The sequence below is a fragment of the Prionailurus bengalensis genome, chromosome B2 (genome assembly GCF_016509475.1).
Source record: "Prionailurus bengalensis isolate Pbe53 chromosome B2, Fcat_Pben_1.1_paternal_pri, whole genome shotgun sequence".
In the NCBI taxonomy this organism is placed as follows: Eukaryota; Metazoa; Chordata; class Mammalia; order Carnivora; family Felidae; genus Prionailurus; species Prionailurus bengalensis.
Genome location: NC_057349.1, coordinates 63,854,143 through 63,867,170, shown reverse-complemented (window position 1 = coordinate 63,867,170; position 13,028 = coordinate 63,854,143). Strand labels below are relative to the sequence as shown.

The following is a 13,028-nucleotide window of genomic DNA, read 5'->3' as shown; positions in this document are numbered from 1 at the left end:
CTAAGTTCAATAATAATCTGTTCTCATAACAGGACATAATTGGAAATATGGTTGTATTACCAAGGTTTTGGCTGGGATGTCATATATGAGGATGGCATGCATAGAATTAGATAGGGCCAGACAGATTTAGGGAACTAAAGTTCGCTTTATGGAGCCAATGCTAAAAAGTCCCTTGAGATCCCAGCCTGGTGTCGTGCTTACAGGTGAGTAGGAAGGTCACTTCCTGGCACTTCAGGAAAATTAAGATATATTGGGGACCTCCAAAAGAGAGGAATTTACCCAAATCTATAGGTATTGCAGGCAAAGTCTGGTGGCAAGTTCCTGATTTGGCTTATTAACATCCATAGGCTTTTAAATATTCACTCTGAGATTTTTAATTAAAGTTCCAGCAAAGCAGACTTAAAAAGAGTCTATATGATAATTCACTATTCTTGTTGCACTTGTGTAAATAATCAAGCCAAACTTAATGGGAGTAAACTTGTTTCACAAATTAGTCTTCTTCAATTATCTTTAATAAAAATGGGGGTAATTTTAGGCAGGAAATTCTGTTTGAAAATAAACTACAACGTACTCTTGTGGGTTGTTGGACATTGCCATATTTGTTGACTTACTTTTTTTTTCCCTCTTTGTAAACTGGCTCTTGCTGTGCTTTATGTCAATACTTGTTCCTAGTTTTTTTCCACTCTCCTGACTTGACATCACTAAAAACTAAAATTTCCCTTTTTTTGAAGCCTGGCAAATTAAAACTGAATGACTTGACATAAATTTCAAAAAAGCACCACAACAGATCGTGTATGGAAAACTTTCATGCCCGCTGCTCTGTAGGTCGCTCAGAAAGTTCACCATAACATGTGATGCCATCACCAGAGACATTCAAACAGCAACAACAAATATTCAGGGGATTGCCACTATTTGTCCTCACTCCACCATCTAAAGCTGCATCTAAAAATCTTCTTGACTGACTGCCTTCTGGACTCAAAACCTGAGTTGATAGTTTGTTTTAGTCATTAGCCTTTGTTTTTCTCTTGTTTCTATGGAAAGACCCCTCATTAAATGCCTGCTACTCATACCATATAAGGCCTAATTTAGATGCCCCCCCCCCCACTTCCACATACACCATTGACCCCCTGAAATAGGACATAACTGTTTCACTGAACTGACCTATTTTCAGGGCTAAGAGACTGACTGAATGAGTTATGGCAATCTACCAACTCAGCTTCTGGACTGTAGCATCAGTATAATCCCAGTAAACAAACTGTAATATATAATAATCTATTCTATGTATTTTGACTTTCTATAATGGAAATTCTGAAACATGTAAAAATAGGCCCAATAATATAAGGAACCCCATGTGTAATTTCCTAGCTTCAATTATCATCTCATGGCCAATCTCCTCTATTTTACATGTACAAACCATAGTGTTTAAAATACTTTCATCTACATTATCTCCTTTGATTCTTGTAACAACTATGAAAGGTAGATTGTGTAGTTTTACAGTAAAATTCTATTGCTAACAAATTATCATTTTAATGTAAATGCCAATTTTTAAGATAGTGAGGGGAAAGATATAAAAGATGCTAGTATGCCTTTATACATGTTTTATTGGGTTTTGTGTACCCTAATTCATTAATAAAGGGAAAAGGAAGAACACTCAGCTATTTCAGCTATTATTCAAACTGAATAGAATTATTTTTCAATGAAATTGTTAGGATAAATTGCCAACTTCTACTTTTCTAGAAAACCACTTTTACTTAGTAACCTTGATCCCAACCCATCATATACAAATGGGATTTTACTGAACAAATTACTTCTAACATCACATTTTGTATATACTATCTGAAAAAGTCTAAAATTTTAAGGAAGCATTATAATTTAGAACTATTCTAGGCCAAACATGATATTTGTAGAGGATCCAGATGCAAGAAAATAAACCAAATGAGCCATTTAATTTGTGGTTTGGATGTCATTTTTATGACAGTTATCAATGAAATTGTCATGTATCCCTGGAATTTGGGGCTATTAGAATTATTTATTTTGATGTCACTCTTTTCACATAACTGTCTGGTATTTTAACAGAAAGTTATGTTCACATTCATGTGGGTATTGATTATCAATACCCTCACACTACATTATTACTTGCACATGAGTTAGTTCTGATTCTCTTTATAGCCTGATTTGCACACCCATATTATCATATAGATATTTAAAAATACTTAATTGTGTATAGATTTTGTGTATAGAATTGTGTATAGATCTTGATCCCTTTCTTACTTGACTAAGAATATTCGAGATGTCCCCAGATGCTCATTTGAAGGTTGATTTAGTCACACTAGTAGAACTCCAGGCTCAAATGTCAAATGGGATCAGTTCTATACAGTGCGCTAATCGTGCTGCAAGCTTTTTGCTACAGAAGTTACAGTTGCATATTACTCATCAAGGCAAAATGTAAATGTTTAGTGATTATACGATATGTTTTTGTTAACTCCCCAGATGGGATTTTTTTTTACCTTTGTTTATCTGAGAACAACAACTGAATGCTGATGAAATGCTGTGGCTGATGCCAGCAATCTAAGGCTTCATTAGTACAGATGAAGCAATGCTCACTTTGTTACACAAATAATTAGAGAGATTAAATGAAAATAAACACTGAGAGGATGTACAGAAGCTCTGAAGTTAGGTAATTATTTTAATTACTCTAGTGACTTCCACTAACCTTCATTATCAGCCACAGATCAAGTTTAAATTGTTTTATATAAAAATATTGTAGACTATATGGAAAAGTGCTAGAGCTACCCAGTGATTATGCTTCATAAAAATGGCATTTTCTTTGAGCTTCCACTAAAAGGAGTTGTTTCCATTCCAGTGCCTGATAAACTCTCTAAATATTTTAACAGCATGATACGTTTTTGTACTTAAAACTGTTTTACCCTGGTTTTATGCTTCAAATGGACATTCTTAGTAGTTCTGTATCTTTATCTTTCATCCTAGAAGATGTGGGTCCACAGTTTTGAGCCACTAAATTTAAAACAATATGGCATATTCAGTCATTTGAAATAAATGTTACTGGGAATCATGTCATCCTTACTGCATGATAAGCTGTACCTTGCATTTGGGGTAAATCGATTTTATTCCCCTCCCTACTCCAACTGAGTAAGGCTAGACACACGTCGACACCTTCCCCATAGGTGGGAGCCCTGTTGGAGGCACTGTCAGTCCTGTTCAGAACAGACCTCATTTTTATTCCTGTGTGATGATTCTGCAAGATCTCCTGGGTTAAGATCATCTTTTGAGCAAGTGTTACCTGCATTTAAATACCATTCATTGCCTGCATAATGCCAGCTCCTCTGCCAAATACTGTATCTTATTTATCCTATTTAATCCTTACAAGTCCCCGTGGAGTGTTTTATTAACTCCATTTTCCAGAGGAGGAAACTGAGGCTTTGAGAGGCTCACTTTTTTTTTTTTAACGTTTATTCATTTTTGAGAGACAGAGCATGGCAGGGAAGGGGCAGAGAGGGGGAGACACAGAATCTGAAACAGGCTCCAGGCTCTGAGCTGTCAGCACAGAGTCCGATGCAGGGCTCCAACTCACAGACCATGAAATCATGACCTGAGCTGAAGTTGGATGCTCAACCGACTGAGCCACCCAGGCGCCCCTCACTGAATTTCTAAAGTTGCTCAAGTGGCTCAGCTGGGAATCAAACCACAGCCTGGTCTGCCTGACTGTGAGAACCATGATGCCCCCAACAGATGACTGGATGAGGTAAACCTGGATCCAAATGCTGACTAAAGACAATAGAAAAGATGAAGTGACCTCCTTGATGTGAATGTGCTAATTAAGTGTTGTGTTGTATGATACCTGTGAATGCTGAGCACCAGTTAAAATATCATATTCCAAAATTTGTCTGATTTTAAAAGTGTCTCATCTGTGAATAGCCCTGGTTGCTAGAGAAGAAGCAGTTAGGAAATGTGTTTTATGGTATAGTAAGGATAACTGAGAATTCCCAAGCAAAGGAAATTAGTGAAGCTTTTTTAGTACAATTCAGTAACCACTGGAGCTTCCATCCTGGTAACACACAAGGCATTTCTCTTGCCTTTAATTACTGCATTAAAAATTCCAACAGAATGAACGAGACTTCAGTAATCTCTGCAATGGTGGTCCGGTGTGTGTGCTGCTTGCCAGTATTTAAGAAAAGCCTTTGCTGAGTCCCTCCCCCCCCCCCCCCACCACTGCCCCAGGATACCGACACTGATTTCAGGCTGCGCCACCCTAGGCCAGATCAGGACACATATTCCGGAGGCTGTGTTATATCCAGAGTCCCATTAGGGTAGCAGAGAATAAGGGAAGGGATGTAATGGATTCATTGTTCCCTGTGTTAGGACGCACTATTCTGCCGAGTTTACAGCATGAGTTGTAGCTGAAAGAGGGGGGTCAGAACTGAAGGCTAGCCCTCGCGGTGGGGGGACCAGGAGTGCAAGCAAACTCTAACACCCTCAGGTTTCAGACTCTGAGCAGGAAGTTAGGGAAACTCACGGACGCGCCAACGCCTGATGATAGTCGGAGCAGCAAGGGTAGGACTAAGAAACAGGAATCTCAAAAAGGCTGAAGGGGGTGGAGTAGGATGGGGTATCAGCTCCCGAGCTCTACAGCGAGCGCTCACACCGAATGCGTAATTGGAGGAATTTGTGAACCAGACTGAGCAAGACAAACAACCGAGAGAAGATGGGCTCAGAAATTATTTATCATGGGCTGCCGGGGGGAAAGGCTTTCCTGCTGATTTTGCAAGCATCTCCCTGGGACTTGACTATGAAGCGTGGCCCCTCTTCTTTCTTCCCGGTACATTGCAGACAGCTAGTAGGTCCACTAGATAGAAAAAGTCCTAACTAAGCGCCAATTGCTTACTCGTGGTTTTCCAGACACTGCCATGGTTCTGTATGTCTCCGTACGCTCTGTTTGATTTCGATCGCACCGTGTTTACATCTCGGAGGGCCAGCCCCTCCCGGTCGGGCTGTGTCCAAAGTGATTTCTTCAGGCCGCGCAGCGAGGAAGCCCCTGGCTAGACTCGGGGGACCCACGTTCTATTTCCACTTGGCCACTTGCCACTGACCTCGGATAAATCACTTTAAACTCTGAGCCTCAGCTTCTCATCCATAAAATGAAGGTGATTCTACTTTCCAGGCCTCTTTAAAAGGATCGTCGGGAGGGTCAAACGGAATAATTCTGATGACAGCGAACTGTGAGGAAATGGGACTCCAAATTACTGAAGGAAAAATAAGTTAAACGTACTCAGCTGGAGTTTTAGAAATCCCCCCACCCCCCATGATCTCCCCGCAGTCAGGAAGCAACCGTTCGGATTGATTCTTTCTTGTGGACCATCTCACATGCCGAACACCTATGTGTGGCACCCCTCCGTCTCCCCGGGGCTTCTATCGATTTCTGCCTTTCAGCGAAAGCGCTTTTCGCTGCCGCTGTTGGGAACACACGCCAGCACAGCAGCTCCGCAGCTGGGGACCAGAGAGAAGGGATCCTTTCCCCCTCCTCGCCTTTCCCCCCTCAACTCCCCACCCCAGGTCTCCCGAGTGTTCCGCACGTGAGTGGGGTTTTCTAGCTGATCTCTGAAAACCTTGCAGTATTTCAGAAAGCGAAGAGCGCGCGGAGACGGGAGGCGAGCAATGAGCATCTTCCCTTCCGGGAGGTCGTGCAGCCCGGCGGGACCCTCCTCCCTCTCCTCTGGCGGTGCAGCGGCCGCCTCCAGAGCTGGCTCTGGGGGCCGTCAGCGGCAGACCCCGCGGAGAGCCGGGGGCCCCCCTCGCGACCTCCCCCTCGCAGCCCCTCTCCGCCAGTAGCAGCGCTGCTGTCTTCCCACAGGAGGACTGGGAGGACGCTGGAGTCTGCAGCGCCCCCGCCCCCTCGCTTTTTCTTTCTCTCCTTGCTTTGGGATCTTGCTGCCGGAGCCGGGAGAGGTTCTGAGAAGAGAAGAGAGAAGGACGGGAGTGCAGGCTTCCGCTGCGGCGCGCGAAACAGAGCGGGGGGAATAACATCTCCGGCGTCCGCTCGCGGTCCTCGCCGACCCGGCTGGGATGTGACGAAGCCCTCAGTGCTCGCCTCCCGCCCTCAGAGGTGCCCCCAGAGAGCGCACTGCGAGCCCACGGCTGGAGTCCCTTTGCCCGAAGCGCCGCGGGACGGGAGTGGCGAGGAGCCCCTGGGGCCGGTTCCCAGCTCGCACTCTTCGGAAAGAGCAGCTGGGGATCACCGCTTGCCTGGCGCTGGGCGCAACTCCGCGGCCAGCAGCGCGCTGCTGGACAGAGTCCCGCTTCCCGCCGGCTGACTCACCGAGATTGGGGGGACAGCGCCCGCCCACCTGCACTCCCTGTAGCCCAAGCTCCTCCGCACCCGCGCGGATACCCCACGCCGGGGGAGCTGAGCCCCGCGGCTCCCGGCCCCCCGCAGCGTCCTCGGACCCCATGGAGAACGCGCCCACCGCGGCTTCCTGAGTGCGGGCGCCGCCGCCGTCCAAACTGCGCGCTGGGGTCTTCTAACTCGTCCCTCTCCGGGGCGTCCGAGAGGCCGGGGAAGAGCGCACTATGAAGTCCGTTCTGTTCAGCCGCTTCTTCATCCTCCTGCCTTGGATCCTAATCGTCATCATCATGCTCGACGTGGACACGCGCAGGCCTGCGCCCCCGCTCACCCCGCGCCCCTACTTTTCTCCCTACGTGATGGGCCGCGGGGGCGCCCGACTGCCGCTCCGCAGGGTTGGTCCCGACAGCGGCCCCGGGCGCCGCTGGGTGAAGCGCAACGAGTCGCGGCCACAGCCACAGCCGCGGCCGGAGCCGCCTCTGCCCACCATCTATGCCATCACGCCCACCTACAGCCGCCCGGTGCAGAAAGCCGAGCTGACCCGCCTGGCCAACACTTTCCGCCAGGTGGCGCAGCTGCACTGGATCCTGGTGGAGGACGCGGCGGCGCGCAGCGAGCTGGTGAGCCGCTTCCTGGCGCGGGCCGGGCTGCCCAGCACGCACCTGCACGTGCCCACGCCGCGGCGCTACAAGAGGCCGGGACTGCCGCGCGCCACGGAGCAGCGCAACGCGGGTCTCGCCTGGTTGCGCCAGAGGCACCAGCACCAGCGCGCGCAGCCCGGCGTGCTCTTTTTCGCCGACGACGACAACACCTACAGTCTGGAGCTGTTCCAGGAGGTAGCAGCCGGCCCGCCTCAGCTTGGGAGCGGGGGTGGGGGGATAGGGCCGGAGGGGGCCTCGGCCGGCCCGGCTACAGCTGCACTTGTGAGTTCTCACTTCTCAGGGCCCCTTTCGGGACTACAGGTGGAGCGCGTTTCCGGGCCTCCTGCAACCTCCAATGGCCCTGGCTTCTTTACACTAGCGTGGGGGGGGGGGGGGGGGGGGGCGTTGGTAGAGTATGGAGGAGAGGATCACAGTGGCCCAAGGGAGGGAGTGTGGCCAGGCGCTTTGCAGTCCACCTGGTCCCGAGATTGAGCCCAGGGAGTAGCACAGGTGAGGCGCGGGGGTATTTCCAGGATCAAGACTCTGACTGGCTTGAGGATGGAGCCCACATTGGTGGGGGTGGGGGAGGCACCCAGCTCGGTGGGGAGGCAGGCTTGGTGTACTCCCGAGGCCTTTCAGCGCACACAGGTGTGATTCTGAGTCTAGAACCATATGGGGAGGAAGGTGGAGATGGTGACTAAAAAATCAGCCCAGAGACAAATTTCTCTCTTCTGGTCCTTTTGGCACAGAAATGGTTGTTAGTGAACACCGTGACTTCTTCGGGCTGTGTGTGTGGGTCCAACCTCTATCTCTTACTGCACCCCACAAAAGCCCTTTCCTATTCTGAAGATTTACTCTTTTTCAAGGAAACTCTCTGGTAAATGGGTTGAGACTGTTTTTGCCCTGTGGTTATGTCTTTTTGCAGCCCGAAGTATCAGGTGGACAGCTCAATTCTTTTTCTCGACCTTTCTGTAAGGCCTCTCTTCAGCGAGTTAGCCAGGCCACTCTTGTACCTGCCCATTTAATCCTGGTCCTCTCTGTGATGTCCTGGGTGTCACTGGTCCCCTGCTGCAGAGAATGCTCTCTTTTCCTTTGGAAGGCCTCAGGTGCGCAGAGCCAGCAGGGGATTAGGACAGGTGTTATTTCTTGAGGCTGGTATTTTGCAATCTATGTGTGTTGTGTTAAAGAGCCCAGATTGCATGTTTTTCACTTTTCTTCCTTGTACACAAATATACCTGGAAAAAACAAACAAACCTGTACTCTTTGACTCTTCATGGGACTGTTACTTTCCTTTACCCAAAATTCCTTGACCTCCTGCTGGTTAGACTCCATCACACCCACCCCTCTAAGTAAATGGGACAATCTGCATGTCTCCTAAACATAAATGCCCCACATCTTCATCCTAACGTCTGTTTGGCTTTCTTTTAACCTCAGGACAGGGTTGCTCTGTACTCTTTCAGTTTAATTTTTCTGCCTATATGGGTTTTTTTTTTAAACCATTTTTTAAGGGCAGTTGCCACCTTCATTTCTATTCATCCTCTCCTTCATGAATAAAGGGACCAGTGATTGCTTTCCATCTTCTTCATCTTTTCCCAATGTAGGGCTTTCTTTTCATGTTTCTTCAGAAGAAATAGGTTTGACATTGTAGGGTGTAGTCTTTATTATAACCAAGATTAAAGATATAATCTGATTTTTTAAGGTGGGCTTTGTTTTGGGTTTTTTTTAATGTTTATTTTGAAAAAGAGGGAGAACTTGCACACAAGTGAGGAAGGGGCAGAGAGAGAGAGAGAGAGAGAGAGAGAGAGAGAGAGAATCCCAAGCAGACTCTGCCATGCTGTAGGCCCAGAGCCCGCCTGGGGGGCTCGATCTCTCTACCTGATCTCTATCAGATCAGGATTTAAACTGAAAGCAAGAGTCTGACACTTAACCTACTGAGCCTGTCAGGTGCCCCAAGTTGGGCTTTTATGTTGATCCTGCTTACTCTTTTCCCAAAAGGTAGGGTGGTTTGTATTCTGAAGCAAATACCTTTACATTAAATATACCATAATTTTGAACTCCAATGTCTTTTTCTGTGTGTCTTTTTTTTTTTAACCTCCTACAACTTGGAAGTTGCCTTACCTGTAAATATGTGTAGTCTTGTGTAAGTAAAGTAATGCACATCATTATTAATCAACCTTTTAGGGAGATGGACTGTGAAGGAGGAGTGATTTTCTGTTTATCTCCAGGTTCTAGCCCATTGGTATAAGGTGTTAGATGAGCAGAAGAATTGGCACTACAGGCATTGAAACAATTCAGAACAAAGTATCAAAGTTTTTCTTTGATACTTCCCAAAGAGAAAGAAAGGCTTGGTGGGGGGTATTAAGCAACAAGAGAAGAATCTGTTGCTTCTTGCCACTGGAAAAAATCCAGTACATTTTTTCATTGGTCCATTGGAAAAAGAGAACATAAAAAGGAGAGGGTGAGGAGAAAAAAATAGTATTGGCCCAGAGGATACTATAAAGAGAAAAACATGAAAAACTTTACAAGACGCTAAAATTTTGTACAGTTGGAAGTAACGAAAAAAAATCAAACTTATTTTAACTTAAGAGTATGTGCAACTCTTTTATGGACAGGTGCCAAGTATACAAAATATACGACAGAAGGAATGTTTAAAAAACGTCATACACATGATACACTTGAATTTAGATGCAGTAGCTCCCAGGGACCACTCCCAGGCAATAATTTCAAGACTAGTCCCTTTCTCCACCATCTCTCATCCTCCCCCACACACAGTGTTTTTGGACAGAGTAGACCTCTGTTCACCATGCATATATGTTGATACATTCAGTTTTCCTTTTTTGCAACACATTCTTTTGCTTGCAAGGTAAGCAATAGTGAACTCTCTAAAAATTCAGATTAGTGAGATTTATGCTTCCTTTGTTTCATACATTAATGGAATGATCTACCTTCTACCGGTTCTAGGATCAATGATTCCATGTGGATTATAGCCTAGACATTACTCTTGTGGAGAAAAGGTAGGACTAGATTAAACATCTAAAAACTGCAGCTCCTTGGGGGAAGGGAGGATACTGATAAAGGATGCTGTAGAGGTGAGGCATACGTATCTCAGTCCTTTATATTGTGCATACACACAAATTCGTTTTTAAGTAATTCACGGTACTTAGGGAGAGAATGTCCCAAGTCAGGCTTCATCTTTTATTCATAGTGCTTCTAATTTCCATGGTTGATGTTAATGTAGATACGATAAAAGGGGGAGAATGAACCAGGTACAAATTAGCTCACTAAGCATTGGCTGCAAATGAAGGAAACTAAAAGATGAAAGGTCTCCAAATTAAATTACAGGCGCAACAGGCAATCTGTGTTCAATTATTTCTCCCTGGTAGCTGGAGTACTGCTTTCTTCTTCCATACAGCTAACTAATTTTCAGCCTCCCCTCTCAACTGAGCTGTGCTGCCAGGGAAGAAATATTTGCATTACACAATGCTACATTAACATCCAAATCCATTTGCAAATGAAACTCAGTGTGAGCAGTAGCCCCAGAAACTGGACTGTCCATTGGAGGAGATGGAAAGGGTTTTTTTTTTCCCCCAGGTTTCTAGTATCTCAGCAGCTACTCCCCACACATCCTGTGGCATTGATGGGGTTTTACACTACAGATTACAGGTAATCCTGCCTGCCTGAACACCTTTCTCCATCTAACCCTCCGGAAAAGCTTATTTGTGAAGGATTTAAGCTACTTTAAGAAAAGTCTGCAGATAAATGTAACTCAGTATCCAGTCATTTTTTTTTATGTTTATTTATTTTTGAAAGAGAGTGTGTGTGTGTGAGCAGGGATTGGAGCAGAGAGAGAGACACAGACACAGAATCTGAAGCAGGTTCCAGGCTCTGGACTGTCAGCATAGAGCCCGATGCAGGGCTCGAACCCACAAACCGTGAGATCATGATCTGAGCTGAAGTCAGATGATTAACAGACTGAGCTACCCAGGCGCCCCTCTAGTCATATTTTCAATAACACTATTGATCAGATTTCTGCTCTTTACTTGAAAACCTACCAGTCTTTCTTGAGTCTCAAGCTGATGCTCTCTGGTGAAGTTGCTTTCACCTTTGGAAATCAATTGAATCGAAAGGTTAAAAAACGGCACTTTCCAAGCATGAGAAAAAACTTTAAAACTTTTAACTTTAAATTTAATGAGGGAAGACTAGAAGACAGGCCGACTGTGAGACATTTAAGGGGCACGTGAAAGGACTCCTTTAATGAGAAGGCATCTTGAAGATGCATTTCTGGCAAGCAGTGAACTAAAGAGGCCCTTTGTTTCGATTTTTCTGTTGGGTGCTATTAAGCTATTTGTGTGTTGATCAGGTAGAGGAGTTGAGGTTTAATTTTCTGTCTTGTTCCTTTTCTGAAGCCTCAATATGCTCCCCTCTTTATATGCGGCTTATTGGAGCCACAATGCAAAAGATACTCAAATTTACAAGGTTTGGCACTTCCCTCCCAAATAGTAAATTCTGCCTGTGTTTCCTGAAAGGAGACGAAAGATCTACTTTTTACTTTTACCTTTGATACAGTTACTTAGTGTAGAGTAATTATCTTTTCCAAGTGAAAAAACCTAGAAGAATCTCTTAGATGTAGCAATAAAATGACTGTTTGTCCTGAAAGGCACCCTTTCGGTTTCATTTCTCCCCATCTAAAAGCATATTAGTAATCATGTTGTAAGTCTGATAAAACGTGAGAATTTTCTAAAACTGTGTGTATAAAACTACAGCCAATTTTCTTAGGCTGTCAATGTTAAATCTAAAGATTTTTCTGTATTCTCCCTGGGTTTACAGTACTTGAATTATGGTTATATTTTGAGTTTTCTATGAAGACCAGTTCTCATTTGGATTTTGATATTTTAATGGACCAGAAATAGCAATTTGGGTTTAAAAGACATTCTCTCTTCTGCCTCTTCCTATTGTCTTTTTCCATCCTTCTTTGTCCTCCAACCTACTTTTCACCGATTATCTTTCTTATGAATAGACATGAAGACATGTCTGGGTTATTGTTTGGTGCAATGAGTATGTGTCTTTTAAACATTTGGACTGTTGTCTCCTACTTCTTGGATACCATAGTGGGTGACTCCATTTTCTTCTGTCTACTCCACTTGCCCCTAAATTACAAGCTGGTAAATTTTCTCTTGTGTGAACAGTAATGGAATAGTAATTGCTTTTAAGGCATGCTAGAAAAGCAAAATAGAAGAACTAAAGTCAGTGTTCTTGTTCATTAACTATTCCAGGTGGTATTCAAGTAGTGCTTTTTTTTTTTTTTTGGTACAGAATTCAATAATGTTCAGATACGTCTATTCAAACGTTTTGAACTCTGATGAAATATTTGCTCAGTCTGTACAGTTAACACATTGTATACTTGATTTGCAATGCTGTTAAAGTATAAGTTTTGCACGGATCTCAAGTCCTCCCCCCAAAACACAAATAAAATTGTTATACCAGTCCACAGATAGGTAGGTAGGTAGGTAGGTAGGTAGGTTTAGAACAGATTTTCAATTCACAGAAATAGGCTAAGATAATCCATTGTTCATGCCTTATAGTTCTTGTGCACACTTTAAATGTTAACATACTCTTTATCATGGATACAAGCAAAATATAGTTGACATCAATTGAGCACTTAACTATGGGCCAGGAACCACCCTTAGAGTTGTATGTGTTTTAACTCAAATTTGTTCCTCACAGCAGCCCCTGAGGTGGTAGTATTCTGTTCCTATTTTCTTTTTTCATCCTTCTGCTGATATTTAGATCTGAGTATAGTACTTTGGAGACCACAGAGATTTTTAAAAGTGCAGCATGAATCTAATGTAGTCATTTGCTCTGGTATAATTGGTATTCCTATTTCATAGTTGAGTAGAAGTATCTGGAAGTAACTTGAAAAGGTCATGCAGGTCTTCAGAGACAGGATTTTGAACCCAAGTACCCTGGTTCTAGAGCCTGCACTTTTGACTGTTCTTTTTTTTTTTCTATGAAATTTATTGACAAATTGG

The 13,028-nt window shown here is 44.5% G+C and overlaps 1 protein-coding gene across 1 annotated transcript in view; it reads left to right on the top strand.

The window, feature by feature from the left end:
* Nucleotides 1–6,536: 6,536 nt before the first annotated feature.
* B3GAT2 (beta-1,3-glucuronyltransferase 2) overlaps nucleotides 6,537–13,028 on the top strand; it is a 94,346-nt gene continuing 87,854 nt past the window's right edge. The window contains exon 1 of the mRNA XM_043591752.1: nucleotides 6,537–7,194. Coding sequence (XP_043447687.1) covers nucleotides 6,586–7,194 — 609 coding nt within the window. The 5' untranslated portion in view covers nucleotides 6,537–6,585. The remainder of the gene's footprint in view (nucleotides 7,195–13,028) is intronic.